Source organism: Aythya marila (assembly GCF_965140915.1).
Source record: "Aythya marila genome assembly, chromosome: 2".
Classification (NCBI taxonomy): Eukaryota; Metazoa; Chordata; class Aves; order Anseriformes; family Anatidae; genus Aythya; species Aythya marila.
Window position 1 is genome coordinate 106,240,270 of NC_139043.1, and position 21,163 is coordinate 106,261,432.

The following is a 21,163-nucleotide window of genomic DNA, read 5'->3' on the forward strand; positions in this document are numbered from 1 at the left end:
TGACTTGCAAGAGGATACGGTATGAGAAGCCTAAAAGCAAAAGGAAACACTCCTAAAACTACTTATCATTCTTATAACACAGGAGACTTCCCTAGCATTTGCTTGCCTAAAGGGTAAGGTAGGCATCACTACACAGAACAGATGACACGAAAACAGATTTTGTGATAATGTGGTAGGTGATTTTTTCCAACACAAAGTACCCTCTCTACACATTTAATGGCAAGTAAAGCCCAAGCTTTTTCCACTATACCATTTTGTGGAATGACTTTTAAATAAGTGATCAGCTGTACCTCAATTCCAGAGATATATCTGAAGTGGCTTCACTACTTTTGTGTTTTTCAGAACATTTGGAAAATATTACCTGTTTTAAAGGAGCATTTGCAGGTGTTAGAATATTATTAAGATTGCTCAAGTCACTACAAAGCATAGAAGCATAGGGTTAAGTGCCATTCTGGTTCTAGATGGGTGTGACTGGGATATTTTGCCCTGATAATTTTGTTTTTAAGAGCCAGAATTTACCTGCAGTAAGACTGTCCTGTTCCAGAGGTCAACGGACGTGAGTTAAAAACATCCTGTTCCAATAATAATACAACAATGCTCCTTTTATAAATAAATCAATGACAGTTATGACACTGGCTAAAATGTTAGCTATGCATACAAGGAAGGAGCAAAACAAACAGATTAGTCATGTCACTCAAACTGAGAAAAAAAAATGAGGAAGAAATATCTGTCAACTAGAAAAGGAGCAAAACAAAAAAGAAAGGAAATATAATTGTCAAGCATCAAGACTAGAACTGTAAGAAATGTGAAATGGAAATCAGTATTTTGTAATAAATCATGCACGTATTGTTTGCTTCCTGCAGATAGGTGGCCTAACAGAAGGTGTGAGCTATGTGTTCCGTGTGCGGGCGACAAACCAGGCTGGGGTTGGGAAACCATCAAATACCACTGATCCTGTTGTAGCTGAGACACGACCAGGTTTGTTAGAAATGTTTCCTCTTTTTTGTTTTGTTTAAAGAGGTTCCTGTTTGTGGTATGTTTGCACACAGGCTGTATGCGAACAATCTGACCCCCCTCAAGTCAAACATTTTTACTATGCAGGAAACAAGTTGAGGGTCATATCTTTTTTTTTTTTTTCGGATGTATTTTAAGGTCAGAACAGATTTCCTTACCATAACTACCTGTTCAGGAATATAGAAATACAATAAAGTTGTAATACTTGTATATAGCAAAAAAAAAAGATGCACTAAAATCAGCCCAACCAAACAATTGTGCAGGTGTAGGTTTTGCCCTTCCTATCATAAACCATTTATTTATCTCTCTCTTTTCTTTAATTTATGCAATGTGCCTGAGGAAAGGGTAAAAGAAATTACTATTTTCCCTTGGCATTTAAAGTAAAGGTTTTAAAAATTGTCAAGTCATTTTGGAGACCATCTTCAGGAAGAATTCAAGTGCAGCTGTTCACTGGAGTCATCCTTGATACCTGGCACCAGCATGTCTATAATGCCAGAAGAAAAACAGGAACTGGTACAGAGACAGAATCTCTGTACCTGGAACTTCAGAAACCCCCTGAACTTTATTACAATAGATAGGTATCATGGGTGACTTGGGTGACCAGCTTTTTGTCACCATTCCCTAAGAGGAAACACAAGCATGGGCATGTATCTCTGAGAGCCTTCCTTTCTTTGTCCTTGTTTGTGGTCAAAAGGTTACCGAGTAACAGATTTTTGTCTCCTCATAAGAGATGGGACTTCAGATACAAAACTAAAAATAAACAAAACCCTAGAGCAAGCTAATTTTAAAGCTCTCTGGCCTACTAATCCATAGACTGTGTTAGAAGTGGAGGGGCTGGACCCACCATACCCCTGTTTTTCCTCAGACAAGTTCCTTTCCTCTGCTGGGAGATTCCCATGCCTCATCCCACCTGGGAAGGTTTCTCAGAGACCTAAGGGCACAGGAAAGGAGGCAGGGGTGTGCAGGGACACTGACGGCTGGCACAAGCCAAGGAGGTGATGACCTGGGCAGGCCTACACCTGAGCCCTGGCTGTTGTGTTGGACTCCCAGTGAGTCAAGAAAGCCTGAAAAAGGAGGTTTGAATCTGGGGGTATAAAAGAACTGGAAAACTTGGAATGGGGAGACTGGAGAGACTTAATGAAGCTGGGATGGGAAGAAGGGGCTGGAAGTAGTGGATGGCAGGTTGAGAGGGGGCAAGATTGTGGTATGGAGACTAAAGAGGATACACCATGTGGGCAAAAAGGGCTTGGGGCATGAGAGCAAGGCATAAGCTGTGAAAGGACTAAGAACACTTAGCTGAGAATAGGTTTGGGCTAGATTAGGAGGCAGGTGTGGTTGTAGTGGAGATGTGGATTGCTCTCTGATGAGAAGATCAGCAGCCTTAAAATGGTCACAGATTGAAGCGGGAGGATTATGGAGCTGGGAGCCCTAAGGACTGGAGGCTTGGGAAGTAGAGGCCGTGAGATATTTGGGAGGAATAACGACAAAATCGGGAGTCTGGTAACTCTGTGGTGCTCTGCTGTACCGGATGAGATGAAAGAGGGCACCACAGGGTAACTCTTACCATATTGACAGCAATATCTGAAATAACAGGACATGCAGGATTGTTAGTCCCTCTGCTCATCTGCCATACATCCCTTGACTTCATCTCTCACAGCTGTTGCATCTTCTTTTCTCTTTCAAAAAAACAGTAACCCTAATTTTAGATCTACAAACCACTGAAGCATTAGGCTTATTTCCATCACCTGCAAGTGGAGCAAGGCAAGGCTAAGGAGCTTGTTCTTGAAAACAGCTTAATACTGCAACGACAACCACTCTTAAAACAAAAATCAAGCCAATATTAGTATTAAAATTTTGGTTTTATTAATACATTTTCCTTCAAGGTTAATATCTGTCAGATTTTTGATAAAAACTTGTTATGATAATAACCTTCAAGTGTACTAGGAAAAGGATTGGTCATGCCATTAGAATTCCAAAAATACAAGAATGTAAACTCTTGCAAAGATGATAATCATGAAAAAAATAAAAATAAAAATAAAATAATGATAATAATAAAAAAAGCACAGCAATTTTGACATTTTTTATACATTTACTTGTACAAATCTGGTTGACCCATATTTTGAGCTGAGGTCTGCGGATACAGTATTCACCAAACTAAGCTTCTTAAAAGTGTTAAGAAGGAACAAAAGGCTTATTAAAAAAATATTTTGGAAAGCAGTCACTTGGGTAGGCTTTCAGCTTTCTCACTCAAACCTCACAAATCTCAAGAACAATGACACCATTTTAAAAAACTGCCACAAATCATTTGGTGTTGCCCAATGAATGCTGCTTTTATTAACATCTTAGATGGAGACAAAATATTGTAAGGTCTCTGTAGACAATTCCTGCTGGAATGTGGCTGGAATGTTGCTTTTGGCAAATGTCTAAAATCACCAGGAGACTGAGCTGTCCAACCAAAGAATGTAAGTAAATAACATCCTGAATGAAAATATTTGTTTTAGTATGAGTGGTAGCAGTTTTCTTTATCCAGTAACATATGTTAATATAATGGTGTAATAGTTTGCATCCACCTTCTGTTTGAAAACCATATTCAACTTTTACAGTTATCTCTTAAAACTAAATGAAAAGCCCATACACATTAAAATAAATAAATAAATAAAAGTCCAGGCTAGTTTTGAGCTGTAACTTTGTCTTCAGGCAAAATCACTTTGGTGTGTATGGATCTCACAGGAGGCAGAGGAAGTCCAAGAGCAGACTGCAGCTCTTCCCTATTACTTCCCAGGTTTGCCTTAGTCCTTGTGCACTTTGGTGCAAAGTGAAGTTAGCTTCTGATCCTGCATCAGGCGCTTCAGGAGGGCTTGGCACAGGAATATTATCTGCCCTGGGGGTCAGACTATGGGGTCTGACCTTCACCCTCACCTGAAGAGCTTCACTGAGGGATTTTGTGAAAGGAGCCTTTTTACAGGAGGGCTCCTGTACATTTCTGTGAATCCTTGGCTATAAGAGCATGCACTTGTTTCTGCCAGAGCAACCTGCTCTCAGTTACATCTGCGAGGCTCACCTTGTGAGGCCACTCTCACACCAGAATCAGGAACACACTAAGATGGTGTAAAATAAGTTATCTGCTTTTCTTACACTACCTTAGGTGCTGCTATGACTGAAGCCACAGCAGACCTCAAAATTTAACCCTATGGCTGCCACAGCCTACATCAATTGTTTCACTTTAATCACACACCCATTTATCCATCAAAATCCCTTCAGCTACCCAATAGCCAATGCCCATCTTGAGAAGAGAGGCTTTGGGCAGTGTGTTTTGAAAGTTTTAAGGCCGCATCTCAGAAATTAATGAAAAAATGTCCCATTGAATTTTTTTTTTTTTTTTTTTTGTAGACAAGATGATGCCAGTAACTCTAGAGTTTTATGTTATCTCTTTCCTTTCAGTGCAGTGAAACCCTGGAGATAATCAGTATTTGTTCTGACATCTAAGTATTTTATTTCTTATGATAACTTTATGAGTGACTTTGGATGCCCTGTAGAAACCACCAAGCTATCTAGAGAAGGCAAATTAGACTGCTACTGTTATGGCAGCCTCTTCAGTTTCACATTGTAGGACAGGTGGAGCCCTCTGCTCAGTAATTAAAAAATTTTTTTTTGTCTTACTTCCACATAAATATTAGAAGTAAAAACCATCATCACTTCTGGAGATACATGCTATGCATTGTTATCATAATGTCAGTGCTTTAAAACAAATATAACAGATGTTGTCCCCGTAGGGAACTTCTGGCTGTGATTCTTTGCACATTGCATAAGCTGCCATCCAAAGATTCACGTGCTAATGATCTACAGGAAACTAAATACTAATGAAATATAAAGTGATGAATTTGCATATAATAAATTACATTATAACATTCTTGAAAAATGTGCATCTGCCTAGAAAAATACTTGTAGACCAAATCACCTGTTGGTACTCATTGTGCTTCATTCCTGGGAGGGCTAGTAAATAATAGGACCAAAACAGGAATATTAATCTAATCTTTCATTAAACAGTTATGGCAAATTATAAAGAATAAGAAGGCTGCACGTACACCTATTGTCATTACAGGAGCTACTCACAGTGCTGGAACAGGACACATACAATACTAGGGTGACGAAACACAGAAATCTCCTTGCATACTTGAGGCTCATTAAGAATTATGATGAAAACAAAGCTCTTAATTTCAATGTCAGGAATAGGGCTCTTGTCTTAAAGATACAATATGTTGTGGAGAAAGCATGTCATTAGCATTCTGGGCAGCCTGAAATTGCCTTAGACTGAGTAATACACCACGAGTGCCCCATTCAGATGTAAGACCAAGCTCGGAGCTGTTCAGAGGAGGAAGCTGGATGTCCTCCAGCACATCTCAGTTCTCTGTGGTATTCTCAGACAAGCTGTTGAAATGAAATTTAACGCCACAGATGACGAGATGCCCAGATGAAATTCCCTCGGCTTCACCAGTGTGCAAGGGAGCAGGCAGGAGGTACATTCAGGTTCCTGACCTGGGCCTCACTCTCAGGGCCCTGTAAGGACAAACTGGGTCACCTTATTCAGCTCAAGGAGGTACTGGCAAAACAGGGTGGGCGACTTAGCCGCTAATTGCAAATATTCACTCCCTTTGTGGGTCCAGGATTAATGCTGCAGACGGTGGCAGGGCCAGATGCCAAGCATAGCAATTAAACCAACCTCCTGGAGTGAACCCAGAGTCCCTGAAAATGTGCCTCGGTTGCACAAATGAGCACTGCTTGGGCGGCTCGGTTGTTTCCTCTTTTGCCTCCTGCACCTTTTGAAACATCTGCATTTGTACCCAGTATTCCCTTCAGAGCTCTTATTTGACTAGGGAATGAGAAATTCATACTACATAATGAAAGCGCTGACTACCCCTTAGCTGGAAAAATATTGCTATTTAATATTTCAAGCATTTAGTGGATTTAGAGACTTGCTTCCTCCCCCTCTTCTCCCCCCACCCCCTTAGGTTTTTCCAGAGCAAATATCATAAATCTCTTGTGTGCTTAGGCATGTTCAAATAAATCTATTGATTTATGATGCTCTTTAATCTGTTCCTTAATTTTACGGCCTAGAATGACAATTCTAATCATGAATCAAGGACTGAGGATGCCAGTGTTTTCAGTGATTTATGTGCCACTTGAGAAAATGGCAAGGATCTTCTTAATCCACACTATGAATCATACCTATACATTTGTTTGCTGGTATCTCTAAGAAAGTGGGATTGTCTTGTTCTGATCTTTCAGGAACTAAGGAAGTGGTGGTCGATGTGGATGACAATGGAGTAATTTCCTTGAACTTTGAATGCGATCAGATGTCTCCAAACTCTAAGTTTGTTTGGTCCAAGAATTATGAACCAATTGAGGACGACTCTCGACTGGCCATCGATACCAAAGGCGGAAAGTAAGAGCCCTCAGTAGTAACAGTCATCCCATGTTTGATAAACCTAGGCTGGTCACAGAAATTGATCTTTCTGGATGTATGATCTCAGTAAGAATTGTATCTGCCTTTGTTACCAAAAGGCTCTGGATGAGTATTTTGTTCTCCAAGAAGTCCCTGTGCAGACCATTGGGAAATTGTAGTTTGCACAGGATGAGTCAGGCCTCCTGATTAAGCAATTAAGTTACATTCAGGCATAGGGTGAGAAAATTGGTGCTCTGTCCTCTTATAACCTGCCAATCAGGACAGGTGATTATTATTCCTGTTGCTGTCACTGTAAAAGTCCAAAAGCTAAAATTGTCTGCTTGCAAAATGCTTTTACCATGTAACACTGTCACAATCTTCTGAGAAGGCCTCTGTTTTGATCATGTCACCATAGCCTGATCTGTTAACTTCCACAATGCTCCAGGAGCCTAATATGTTTCTTCAGGCGTTTTTCAGAAAGGAAAAAATAACAAATGCACAGGTGGAGCCTATGAAGCTATGTGCTCTTACAGCTATAGAAACCATATAGGAAGAAAGGGTGGCTCATACCACTCTTGGTATTGCATATGAAAATTGAATCAACCTGCACTTACAGTATCCTTCCACAGTCACTGAAGACCTGACAAATGCATTTAAGCATGTGTGAGCTAGCTTTGGCTAGCTCCAGTACTGTTGGCACTACCTGAGAGCTTATGCAGCTTCCTGGAGAGGTTGTGCAAGTTGTACAGAGGTTGTGCAGCAGAGGCAATTGGTCAACTTTTACTCTTATGGTCTCATGGATGCTCCTGGATCTCCCTTCATTCTTTGCTTTAGTAACTGAATCCTCTTAGTCCCGTTGTACTGGCTGTGCCGTCTCCACTTGTACCACATGTGATAGGGCTCACCCTGGTTAATATTGGTCAGGACACCTGTCTTTGCCTTTTAGTCAGAGCAAAAGCTAAAAAAAGAATTATTTTTATCTGGTGTTATAAGAAGGAGCTTGGTTCAGACTGACCTCACCTTTTAATCAAAATGTTTCATTTTTTTCTAAAGGTCCAAAGCAACCTTTAAGGATCTTGGAGAAGATGACTTGGGAATTTACTCTTGTATTGTTACAGACACTGATGGAGTTTCATCAAGCTACACAATTGATGAAGAAGGTAGATACACAATGTCTATTAAGCATGCCTGTTTTGCTTTCACTTCTGTTTTTTCCTGCTGCTGTGTCTCTCATATCCATAAGGTATGTACGCCTATCTTGTTTCATGTCTTTTGCAGAAATGAAACGGCTGCTTGCTCTGAGCCATGAACACAAATTCCCAAGTAAGTGAATCAAGCATGTCTGTAGGGGAGAGATTTGCATGCGCATGGGTATGTATCACAAAGCTCCTGCCAGCATCAGATTTTGAACCTGCTACATGCATTTCAAGTGAAAGTGGTTTTGAACTGAAAATCTAAGATTTTTTTTTTTTTTTTCCCCTAGTAAGTTTGTGTATTGCTTTTGTTCTTCCTCTTCTTTTGCAGGCTGCTGGTCTAAGCATATATTAAGTCTCTATATTAGATTGAAAATAAGTATCCCAATGGCTTTACTTCTTCTGCCAGGAAGCTTTCTTTACTTACTCATAATGCCTAAGCTGATTTGAAAATTCTCTGCCCCTCTAACTTTACCCCAGCTGAAGTTAACAGAAGTTAAAAGTAAGGCTAAGAGAACATGCAACTGTAGTAAATTCAGCTGTAATTTTATATACATATATACACAAAGAATTTTTCAGCTGAAATTCATTCCCTCCCTCTTTTTTTGTAATACTTGATAACAAGAGCACCTTTCTTTTTGCTTGGAAGGATATTTTTTTCAAGTCCACAGAACTCTTATACCTTTATGATATCCTGGCAGTAGTACAACCCTGTTATTTTCAGTGGAATGTGACTTGAATACTTGAAGAAAATAATAAATTGAATTGTAGAAAGAATCCTATTACACACAATGTGATGAGATCTAAGCCTTGTCTTATCTCCTGCCACTACCATCTCTTGTGCTCTGTTCCAGGCTCTACTGTTCTTGCCTGGTTTTAATACCTTCAGCTTTGTGCGTCTGCTGCTGGCACCTCTGCCAGCTCAGCCCATGTTGTGTCTCCCAGGCCAGTCAAAGCTTGGCTGCAGACATTGCCTGTCTTTCTGCCCACATCATCTCTCTTTCTCATTTCCCTCTCTGCCTTTTCCGTATCAGCTCTGCTCTTCCCAACATATTGTACCAACTTCTGACAGCCTAATGACAGCCCAAGCACCCCCTTCTTTACTCCTGTTCCTCCCAGACATTTCCTCTTAATCAGGTCTTCACAGCGAGCGTTAGTCATCACAACCCCTTATTGCTGCCACTCGCCCCAACCCTTCTTCACTGAGTGCTCTTCCACACTCTGTGTTAATAACTAATGTCACAAAATAAGTTTCTCAGCTCAGGACACACAGACTGAGGGTTTGCGTTTTTAACATGTTTTTGTGTTTCAGTATGCTCCAAGCTGTGTATGAACTTCATGGAAAAACAGACCAAAAAAAAAAAAAAAGAGATCACTGCAGAATTTATTGTAATGTTTCAAGGAGAAAACTGCTTTTCTTGCTTTGGCCATCCTAGGCCCTGTGGACCCCACAAAAAAAAAACAAAAACAAAAACAAACAAACAAAAAAAACCACACAGATTATCTAACTTCAGTCTAGTTGCACATGGTAATTTGTGATGCTATACAAATAAGATCTAAAACCTTGTAAGCATGATGACTGGAAAATCCCTGAAGTCATCAGTTGGTGTTTAGTAAAATGGATTTTTTTTTTTAAAATAAGTCTTTTGCTTGTGGAATACTCTTACATGGATCTCTCTGATTCGTTTGGACTGTGGAGTGAATGGCCTTTTCCCAAAATACAAACCTTTTACATCCTTTCAGCCCCTTCTTGAACAGTTTCTGAGATATTTTCCTCTCTCCCATTTTAGACTAAGATATTAATAGTTAATTACATGCAAATCAACTGGGAGTTTAACATTGCCATGGAGCTGACAGTGAAACAAAAGCAGTGCGGGCTGATATCTATTCTCATCCTCATCCTGTTGCTTCTGAGACTCCTGTAGCATTTCAGGCTCTTTGTTCTGAGAAACCATGCAGCATCTGAGATTCCTTTTGTTTCTCACAAGCAATGCAGGAGGGAAGGAAGCTTCACAAGTACCATTTCCACTGCTGGGGCACGCTCATAACCCGGTCCCTTTTGGTACCTCTTTCCCTCCAGAACTCCTTTTTAACCATTTTTTTTTTCTCTTCCATGTTATGTCCATGTCTTTTTCATAATTCTTTTTATTTTTTTTTCCCCTGGGACTGTTGCCTCACCTCCCAGAAGCTTTATTTTCACCAAAGATATGTTCTGTACCACCAAAATGTACATAAGTGTGGAAAAGTATAGGTGCACAGAAGAGGTACCCTTATGAAAGGAAGACACAAGGAGGCTTCCTCACACATGGCCACTACCTGGGATTGACAGCAGGGCGGAATGGCAGTCCTGCTCCAGAAGGCACCCTGTTGTTTAGGGTGGTGAAAACAGGAAGATGAGAGATGCCAGAAAACTACCCCAGCCCCAGTCCTCTCCTGCTGCAGCTAGGCTTTTCACACATGAAGTTAAATAAACAACCCTGTCCTGTGATTTGTCTGGGAGAAGGTGTAGGTTGACACCCATCACCACACCACATAATCAAGTATTTTGCAATGTGTTTGCACGCTCTCCTCAGTTACACCCTTGCAATGCAGACTTTACATTGCTGTGAAAGTGGAGGTTGGGGCAGAGTTCATATATAGCATACGTGCTCCTAGGAGTATAAGGTTTTGGAAACTTGAGCACCCACTAAGACAGCTAAAATGATGGTAATGAAAAAAAAAAAAAAAAAAAAGAGCAATGTGCCCAAATATCAGAGTCTAAATGCCTGTATTTAACATTGCTGATTAAAATCTCTTAACAAGAAGTTAAAGTGAAGGCACACTGAGGACTTTTACTAACAAGAACAAGGAAAAGTTAAAAACAAAACAAAACAAAAAAAGTTAGCAACAGTAGAGTACTCTTTACAGGATTTTTTTTTTCCTGCTTACACAAGGAATTGTTCTATATGTGGGGATTTCCATTATTCATATGTAAACAAAATGTACTGGGGAGATTTATTTGGGGTATGTTGTGATACTTTGTGTATTCTGGAGATAAAGTTTCCACTCAGTGAAGATCAAAGTACTTATAAAAGTCTCCCAACCTGCAGTCCACCAGCTGACTTTCTGATCTGCCTTTGTGCTTGTTTGTTGTTGTTGTTTTCCACTGAGTCAATTCCCTGCCTTACAATAACATTGCTAAGCGACTCATTAAAGATGTGTCTGCCCTATACAGGCTCACATCATGCTGCAGAGATGCTTACAGTTTACCTTTAGCCTTGTATTACAATGGAGGAGCCCCAGTGCAACTCAAATCATAATTTCTGCTCTGTTCAGACCTAGTGATAGAAAGATCAAATGATTCAATCTCGCCTGTCACCCTGTGTACATGTGGGTGGAGAGGTATTCCAACTATATGAAGAGCTGTCACAAGCTAGTCACCTTGCATACATTAGCTGAAAGAAAGACGTGGCTTTTACAGAAGAAAATAGTTGTTGGGGCACGGGCAATGTATATACTTCATTCCTGTCTTTCTTCTTTGTAGCTGTTCCACTTGTCTCTGAGCTGGCAGTGGAAATTTTGGAAAAAGGAGAAGTGAGGTTCTGGTTGCAAGCTGAAAAACTGTCTGGCAATGCAAAGGTCAACTTTGTATTTAATGATAAGGAGATTTTTAATGGAGAGGTAAGGCTTTTCATTGCTTACAGATGTTTGCATGTTTATAACAAATGAGTATTAGTGTATCCAATATTCTTCCAACTAGTGTTCCATGCTAGTGCATTTTTGTCAGAAATAACATATGTCATCGAAAACATCACTAGGAAGATTTTGTCCATAGTTTTCAGCTCCAGCTGAATTCTACTGGATGCAGTTTATAAAGTGGAATTAAATGACTTCCTACCATGTGGTCTGTTAACTAATGGAGACCATAAGAGTTTCTGCAGTGAGGTAGTCACAGGTAAGTAACTCCTGTGGTCTTCAAGGAGTCACTGCAGTTGCCCAGATTCATCCCATGTCTTTTATCTGTGGCTTATCTACGGCCCCTGTGGTCACTTCACACATTACTATGCTGTTTGGAGGAATTTCGTACACCAAGGGCAAATTCCCAAGTGGTTGTTTCCAGTAGCAGAGCTTGTTATTTATGAAGACAGGATGTATCATGCTTTTGTTGCAATACTGATAGCAGCTAGAAGGCAGGGATAGAGCTTTTCTAGACTCCCCAGGGAAGTGGTCATGGCACTGAGCCTGCCAGTTCAAGGGGGTTTGGACAATGCTCTCATAAGTGTGTTCTGATTTTTGGGTGGTCCTTTGGGGACCCAGGAGTTGGACTTGATGATCCTTGTTGGTCCCTTCCAACTCGGGATATTCTATGATGCTTCATTCTACACAAAAAATTATATAAATATTGTCTCAGAGATGATAGTGTTCTGAAGAGATGCAAATCTAAACCTCAGTAATAAAAAAGGACACAACACTCACCATTGAACAGGATGTTCACATGCTTCCATCCTTATCAGATTTCTTATTTATTTGGTTACATCTAGCTGGAGCTAGAAATAGTAGGAATTTGACTGAAGAAAACAATCTCACCTAAAGATATGAAGCAATGTTTGCCAAATACTCTCTGATTCTGATATCTGTTAATTGTTGCTTTACTTTCCATTCCTGAAGAAATATAAAATGAAGGTGGACCAGAAGACTGGCCTTGTTGAAATGATTATGGATAAACTTGAGGACAAGGATGAAGGGACTTACACTTTCCAGCTGCAGGATGGAAAAGCAACCAATCAATCCAGCCTGGTGCTCATTGGTGATGGTAAGCTAATCTATGCTATGCAGAAGGCTGGAAAAAATTACATCAGGGTTGGTTGTCATTTTCACTTTCCACTGTTTTCTCAATGTATTTCTAAAAATTTTCATGTCACAGCACTTCCCTGCCTCAGATAAAACAGACCATGTGTGTGAACTGATAAATTTTAAGTGCCCAGAGGAAAGGGAAAGGTTTTAGAAATGTAAAATATTGCAGGCTATCATGGCTTGCTTTTCTATGGATTTTCTATGAAAATTTCCCTTGTAAAATGCCTCTTCAGCGAGGAATACACACCTGTACCTCTTTGCATTGCCACTGCTTGCCAGTTCGGCTGCCGCTCCTGTTTGCCTTCCTCCTAGGAGTGGAAAGTGGTTGCATGACAGGGGATTACACTTCTTCAGAGTGATGCGTTAAACCCCTGATGGCTGCAAGCAGCTTGGGAAGTTGGGTTAGCTGTAATCAGCTTCTGACCCTTGGAACTGTTCAGTATTAAGTTGCTGAGAGAAAATTTGACCATATCACAGGGTTCTTATTGGCCTCCAAGGGACAGAGCTGTGCCTGTACAGTACTGTACAGTACTGGACAAATAACACATGTTGTTTAACCTCATATATGTTGCTGGTTTTAATTTCTAGTATTCAAGAAGCTGCAGGATGAAGCAGAATTCCAGAGGAAAGAGTGGCACAGAAAACAAGGTGATAATAAGAACATTCATAAGAATCACATATGTGTTAGTTTGTTAAGTATGAGAATTTGTTTATATTAATATATGCTAAGTTAAAATACATGGTTTTATTCTGTTGTGTAGTTGCTTGCCTTTTGAAGGAGAAATGGAAAAAAAAAAAAACAAAACAAAACTTTAAAATATAACAGTATTCTTGTCAAGAAAAACACATTAGCCTTTGTTTTTGTATCTTGCATACCACTGATGTAATTTTTTAAATAAAATATCTGTAATTTCAAACAGGTCCTCATTTTGTGGATAAGCTGGGATGGGAAGTTACCGATGACTGTAACGTGATGTTGAAATGTAAGGTAAGGGACAAGGAAAAGACTAAGTGCAATGTTCAGAGAAGCACTTTGTCCTACTGCTGCTTAGATGCTGAGGGAGGAAAAGGACTAAAGACAAGTCTTTGGTTTTGTATTCCCAACTGCATATTGAGTTGTGGAAGAGACTGAAAACACATGGGCTAATCATGCTGGAGTGATTGTAGATAGTCAGAGACTTGGGCAAAACTCCTTCCTGTCCAGCAAAAAGCAGCTCAAAAACTGATGAAGGAGAAGATGGTGGTGAAAAACAAATAGATTGTCCTCCTGCAGTATGATTAATAAACTCTGCTTTCTTTACAGAAATACTGTATCTGAACAAACAGCAATGTGTCGGTTACTGTGCTGGAAATAGAAAGAGAGGCCATCTGCAAAAAATCATTCAAGAAGGGAACTCTTTATAACACACTTCTTGTGTATCACCACTGGTATTCAGGGACTTGTTAGATGTGCCCGTACAGCTTCCCAGTTCAGGCATTTAAGATAGAGACTGGCACAGGAGCAGGGTAGGAGGAAGGTAACATTTGTTCTGAAGGGATAAAGAGCACCTGCCTCTGGACCGTAAATTTGTTATCCCCTGACAGCTCTCTGGTCACGTCTCTGCAGTGAGCTAGGGCTGCCGTTCAGTCCTCTGTGTCCCCCCCTTATCACAAGCAGAGGTAAAACAAATCATCCTGTGCTCTTGCTGTTTTTTTTTCACACAAAACACTTTGGAAAATAGCTTAAATATTTTTCTTCAGGTCTGCCATCCGTCTGTCCGTCCATCCGTCCGTCCGTCCATTCATCCATCCATCCATCCACCCATTCAGGAAAACAGACCTTAATAGGAATGACGGATCCTTGTGAACTCGGGGACTGTCTGCAATGTGAGAATAATTGCAATGTGGTTTTCATCCATTTTAGGTGGCTAATATTAAGAAGGAAACACACATTGTATGGTACAAAGATGACAGGGAGATAATGGTAGATGAAGAACATGACTTTAAAGATGGTGTGTGCACTCTGCTGATATCGGAGGTGAGTGACTGTCTTTGCTAACCCTAATCTGAAGTCAGTGTTATGAATTCAAGTGAAAGATATGATCTGATATTTCAACAGAACAATCAAAATAGGAAGTGGGTTTTAAAAACGGAAAAACTCATGAGGCGTCTATATTTTAGCTAAAATAAATTTCTATCTATAACTGCTCACTCAGATTTTCAGGAAATGATGACAGTAGAGATAATAAGCATGTCGCTTCCTTTGCATGTCAGTTAACAACCGAATGAGACCACATCTCTGTTGTGACTTGCACTTAGGAAGTGCTTGTCACTTGGGCTTCCAGAGGACCGCCCTCTCAAAGTCACCCAAGAGACACACTTGAGATTTGTGGTCCCTGCCCAGCTCTGCTGCAGACACAGGGTGTGACCTGCATTAACCACTAAATCTCTTTGCTTTCCATTCCTCTGGCTGAAAAAGGGCAGAAGCCCTGTGGTGGATGGGGGCCATGATGGGGCTGTCAGGGCAGGACCTCCCAGCCAGGTCCTGACCCACCACCCCAGCCAGGAGCTGGGCACAGGGGGCACCAGGGTAACCCCAGCCCTGGGCATCGGGCACCTCCTGTAGGACAGGGATTGGGATGGTATGAGATGAGGCCGGGCTGGGCCACAAAATCTGGATTTTTCTACCATAACTGCTCTGAATACTGTTTTTACAGTTTTCTAAGAAAGACACTGGCACTTACGAAGTCATACTGAAGGATGACAGAGGAAAGGACACCAGTGAGCTCAAGCTTACGGACACAGGTCAGAGCCCCTTTCTGCATGCTCTAAGCCATGCAGCCGACAGCCTGCAAGCAAGATCGAGGCAATAAAGATAACTGCATAAGTCTCCTTCCTGTGGTTTCGTTCCTCCTGTATATAAGATCATCTCATTAGAAAAGCAGAGATTGTTTAGCACAAGTAACATTTGAATATGCCTCACTGCATGAGGATCTTGTATAATTTTGCGAGAATGTGATGACTGGTGCTGAGCAAAATGATAACACATTTCCTCAGGGGCTCACCAGTAGTTTAAGTCTGCAATTATAGAAAGAAATTACAGAGCTAGATACTTTTAAAAGATCTCACTTTTTAAAATGTTTTGTCATTACTATATTTAGAGGCTTTTCCATTCCTTGTGACCACTGCGTTTTTAAAATTTCAGTTATAGTTAAAGTTCCAAGCAAGTGGGAAAAAATCATATCCATTGCAATGTACACAGATGGGTCAGCAGTCCTACTGAATACGGTCATTTACAGGGTAAAAAAAAAAAAAAAAAAAAAAAAAAAAAGAATACAGTTCAGCTGCAGCAGTATTCATAAAGGTTAAAGTCTGGAAACTGTGGAATAACAGGTTACATTTTGGCATTACTTAGCTTTCTAATACTCTTTTTAAGGTAGGTCTCATTTCTTGTTGGACCCTACTGGGGAGAATATTTCAGAATCGGTGCTTGGCCTATGATTGACTGTGCTTGAGATGCAGACACTGAGTTTAGTCTATGGATTTTGTTTCCACAGCTTTTGCAGATCTGATGAATGAAGTATGCAGAAGGATTGGTAAGCTTTTAATTCTCTTCTGAGATGAATGACTCATTGTGACACTCAATGAATGCCTGCATGGCTGCATAAAAACATGTGGTCTTCTTGCAGCTTTATCTGCAACAGACCTGAAAATCCAGAGCACAGCTGAGGGTATCAGACTGTACTCCTTTGTCACCTATTATGTGGAGGATCTGAGAGTAGGCTGGGTACACAAGTAAGTATGCAAAAGCTTTGCAAATATCAGTGTGGTTTGTTTTTTATAGACTCAGAAAGAACCTGGGTATATGAAACAGACTAGGCACAGCTGTCTTGTCATCATCTTTCAGGGGTCTTTCTCTCATGTGAGTTAGTTTCAGTGAACTTCACCCACGAGGAACCAGTAGGAGAGTTAGGTCTTGGTGGCACGGGGCCTTCCTGCTGTTTTCATGTGAGACCGACAGTCCCACGCCATGTGCTGCTGTCAGGGCTGTGCTGCTTCAGAGGGCTTCCCACCTCCCGAATGGGATCTGCATCTTCCTCTGAACTGGTTTTGAGGGGCAACACGAGTATGATCTATGGCACTGACAAGCTCTGTTAGAGGCCTGCACATCTGGTTCAGAGATACCTGGCCTGGAGGCCTGCTTGTCTAGGAGCCATAATTCACAGGAACTGGGGCAAACGGGCACATCCTCTTCATGCATGGGTTCATGTTTTGGAGGCAAAACAAGATTGATTCAACACGTGCCTGAGGCAGTAAAATCCAGACAGGCCCTCCTGTGAGCGCTCAGAGCCTAACAAGGACAGACAGGAGAACTGAGACTCTTACAAAGCAGTTGAATACCCAGCTCCCCATAAAATTAATGGGAGTTGTGTATCCAAGTCCATGAGACAGCTTTGAATTTTCACTCAGCATAAACAGCTTGTACTGAAAAACTCAGAAAAGTAAACAACTTAGTTTATTTTAAATCTATTATTAATGTTCTTGCTGTTTCACTTCCTGTGTATATGGTAGCAGTTTGAGGTCTTCCTCTTTCTTGGCATACATTTTGATCTGGTAAAACCAGGAGACCCGAGCATTACCAAACTAGATGTGAATACGAATTGCCCTGGATTTTTTCTCTCCCTTCATTTTGTCTCTTTTTCTATACTTCTTGCTTGTCTCTCTCTTTTCTCTATTTAATTTTTAGAAGCTAATTTCATCTTGAAGCACATCAAATTGCTCTTTGACCCTCTAGCATATTCAAAGCTATCAATTGAAAGATAAAAAGAAAATGAGCAGCTTATTTGACAAATATCTTCTGCATTTTCCAGAGCAATTAACTGCTTAGCTAAGAAGCTGAAAATTGGTATTTTTCATGTGAGATGTATTTGTGTCAAGATACATTTAACTGTAAAAGCCAAGGCATAGCAGAACATGAGAAAACTTTCAAACTAGGCAAAAACCATTTGTAACAAAAGTGTTTTTCTTCAGGTACAGCCCTATGTAGTTTTGCTTTGCTCAAGCAGAAATAAACTTGTGCTAGAGAGAACACAGAAACGTTTGAGGTATTACCATCAGATATCTGGGTCTTAAGTCTGTGTAATATTTCTATGACTCAGGTTCATAACCTGTCTGCAAGCTTTGAGGAGAGCTGGAAATTGAACAAAAGAAGACTGTCATGATAAGTCTGTCCCTTTGGTCTCCAGTTTAGCAATGAATTGGCTTCAAAAGCTTCAAAATATGATGGCATACTATTGCACCTTGGAAATCATTTAGTAACTGCAGGTGTTCTGAGTGACACAACAGGAACAAATCCTGTTTATATTCCAGTAAAAATGAAGGGGTGACATTGTTTTGTATTTTTCAGTGACACCCAGATTAGGTTTACAGACAGAGTGAAGACTGGTGTCACCGGGGAGCAGATCTGGCTGCAGATCAATGAGCCAACTCCTCAGGACAAAGGCAAATACACCATGGAACTCTTTGATGGTAAAACCGCACACAAAAAGACAGTGGATCTGTCTGGACAAGGTAGGCCATCCATGCTGTTAATATCACCTGCACATGGGTATGACGCTGTGGTAGGGCAGGAGCATCTCTAGCAGGATCAATCTGATACTATTTGGGTATCAGGTTAATTTTTCCCATTCCAAATATCAGCTTGCAGTTTGCCCTGGAGTTGCCTATGGAGATGTCAGCCCAGTTTCTGGGTTATCTTACAAAACCCTTGGGTTGCTGGCATTGATTGACAATTTTAGACACAAGTTGTTGCACTGAATGCCTTCTGTATCTTCCCCTTCCAAGTAATAATACTCAGAGAAGGAAGTGAGGGACAAGTTTGTTCTGTTACTTTCCTACTGTATTTCTTTGATGGATATAATAGGGCTCCTTATTCTTCAGAGATGTCAAGACTGGTCCCTTTCATCAGCACAATGAGGGAATGTTACGGGAACAGCTAAAATTAATTCAACTGACTGATGGAAGCTCTTACTCTGAGAGAGCTCTCAGAACCTACGAAGCACATTAACTACTTCTGAGTTTCTGCTTTCCATCCCCAGCATTTCCCATCCCTAACGCTTTGCTTTGGGCCTATAAGACCTGTGTAAGGATGATATACTTACAAGCATCTCTGGTTGCTCCTTCTTTACTCTATCCTCATTTTTTGAGAAAAAGTGTGAAAAGCACTTAGGAAAAATAAATCTCTGTATCATAAGCAAGTGGTCTGCAAATTGGAGTATATATGACAATCCACTGGGGTACAGGAAAAAAAACAACACAAGAACTTCAGTAGCATGTGTATATAATTTATAAAGAATTGCGTATACACATATGGAGGGTACTCAAAATTGTATTACTAATAGGGGGTTGTGATCAAAAAAAGTTTGGATGACTTTAGTGTGGTATATTTTGGGTTTCCTCCTCTGTTTTGTGAGGTAATTTCAGCCTATCATTCTCCTATCACACTGTGTGAATTTTTGACCTTTAGTAGAAAAAAGAATTGTGTTTATGTATGCATATGTACATATAATAGTTACCATATACAATACTGCCTTTATTAGTTGAACCACTCAGCATTTTAGGGCTTATACAGTATCACAGCATGTATCCATACTTGAATATTTCTTTAATGATGTCTACATTTTAAATTAATTTCTGCATTTTAAATGAACGCTTGTGGTGGCCTATCTTTGAACCTACCTTTAAAATCAACTTTTCTCTTTACAAAGCATTTGATGAAGCCTTTGCTGAGTTCCAGAGACTAAAGTAAGTATTATGCAATTCAAATACAGCAATGGCACCCATAAAATAATAATGGTATTTGTTTGTTTTGTGCTAGAGCTAAAAATATCGTATGAAACAAATCCTAGTCCTACAGAAGCCTGTAGGAGTTTTGCATGTGACTGCTTTGGTATAACTCTTATGTAACAGTTAGGTAATGAAGAAAAAGCAGTATTGCCAAATGACAAGAGGCATTTTCTTTTAACTGATTAAGGCAATTTAAAAGACGAGCTATTTTTCCATCACTCTAAGTAAACCTTAAATAAAATTGGATTTTCTTTTTGTTTCTTTCAACTCCAGGCAAGCTGCGATTGCAGAGAAAAGTAAGTGGGCCTTCTTTGACAGTAATCACAATAAGCTGTTTATGAGGGTTTTCTTCCTATACAGGAAAGTTGTGTGTTGGGAGAGAGAGAGGGGGCATGTATGCACATGTACATACCTGTGCGCATCCTAAAACTAGTTGACCTTACACCAAGGGAAGCAAGGAGCATGATTTAACATTTTGCACATTGCCGCTAATTTAACAATTTAATTTTACAATTTAAGAAGGGGTTACGTGGACTTTTCCAGAATAAGCTCCTGTTCCCATCATAGGGCATAACCAGAGTGAGAAAATTTGGGGGAGAAAAATATGGAGAGGGATCTGAGTTAACTCCTCACTGGATATAGACTCCAAATGGAAAGGGTTTGGGCTATGTACAGCAATGCCTGCTAGTTCCAGCTGAGGTAGCAGGAAAGGAGCAGGAACAGCCCTGCCCTGGGCAATTCATTTCTAACTCTGCATGATTCATAGAGGGCTGGCACAGGCAACATAGTCGTGCTCATTACTTCATCAAGTTGCCATTTACTCCAGAGTGTATATTTTACAGAGTATATTAGATGAGAACATGCTCTATAGTCACGTCCTTCCTCTGCCAGGCTCCACCAGGACTTACAACTAAAAAAATCCATGTTCCAGAATAGGTACCTGAAAGCCTGCATGTGATCAGCTTATTTGTTTTTATGTAAGATTCCTATGGGACTTTGAGCTTAACCTGTAGAGCAGATACCGACCTTGTTTACGTCCAGGTGCACACAAAGGGGTGGCATTTCACTGCTGTCACCAAGACTGAAGCCTGTTGTTGTTTTTAGATCAAAACCAAATCTTCAGCACTGTCTTAGCTGCCATTCATTCCTTATCAGAAACACGTTTCTGGTTTATGACACTAAAAATTTAGAGCACCAGATCTCAAAAATTCAAAATTTTTTTGTGTGTGCATGTGTAATCACAAGCAACACTGAATCAGTGGCTAAATCTGCAGGACACAGCACATGGACTTTAATTCCCTCCTGTAAGTGACTGATGCCAGCTGTTAACACTTCTTTTGCTGTGAATCAAACGTTTCTAAAGTCCAAATGGTGTGCTAAGAATGCTGAGTAATTCTGTCCTAGCGCAGATATCAGAGACAAGTTGTACATAAATAAGATAAGAAGAAAGAACTAGAGGGGAAACAGAATCTGGGACAGAGTTGATTTTGAGAGACTAAAGAAAATTATGTTCATTTCTTTTCAGACCGTGCACGGGTGCTTGGAGGTTTGCCCGATGTTGTCACCATCCAGGAAGGCAAGGTACAGTGAATTCACCAAAGCTTTACACAACAGCTGAACAGCTTGAATGCCTTTCAATGACAGCAAAATATTCACCTTTTTTTTTTAAAAAAAAGATTCCATCTTTAAAATCTGCCACATTATTTATTCATTCCCTGTCTTCTGTACATAATGCAATGGTCTTGCACAGATGGGTTTATTTATTTAGGGCAGTGTCTTTTCTTAAGCATTAGATAAAAGTGAGATGACAATGTGAGCTGAGACTAAAATTCCTTATGTAACCAGCTCTTTAAAA

At 40.3% G+C, this 21,163-nt stretch overlaps 1 protein-coding gene across 3 annotated transcripts in view; it reads left to right on the forward strand.

Annotated features, from left to right (window-relative positions):
- Positions 1-21,163, forward strand: part of MYOM1 (myomesin 1) — a 78,880-nt gene that overhangs the window by 45,391 nt on the left and 12,326 nt on the right. For all 3 annotated transcript variants that reach the window (XM_082752242.1, XM_082752243.1, XM_082752244.1), the window contains exons 22-37: positions 864-978; positions 6,301-6,457; positions 7,511-7,617; positions 7,736-7,780; positions 11,174-11,310; positions 12,298-12,442; positions 13,072-13,131; positions 13,404-13,471; positions 14,387-14,500; positions 15,180-15,267; positions 16,020-16,058; positions 16,152-16,257; positions 17,870-18,033; positions 19,230-19,266; positions 19,582-19,604; positions 20,834-20,889. In XM_082752242.1, the coding sequence (XP_082608368.1) occupies positions 864-978; positions 6,301-6,457; positions 7,511-7,617; positions 7,736-7,780; positions 11,174-11,310; positions 12,298-12,442; positions 13,072-13,131; positions 13,404-13,471; positions 14,387-14,500; positions 15,180-15,267; positions 16,020-16,058; positions 16,152-16,257; positions 17,870-18,033; positions 19,230-19,266; positions 19,582-19,604; positions 20,834-20,889 (1,461 nt within the window). The remainder of the gene's footprint in view (positions 1-863; positions 979-6,300; positions 6,458-7,510; positions 7,618-7,735; positions 7,781-11,173; positions 11,311-12,297; positions 12,443-13,071; positions 13,132-13,403; positions 13,472-14,386; positions 14,501-15,179; positions 15,268-16,019; positions 16,059-16,151; positions 16,258-17,869; positions 18,034-19,229; positions 19,267-19,581; positions 19,605-20,833; positions 20,890-21,163) is intronic.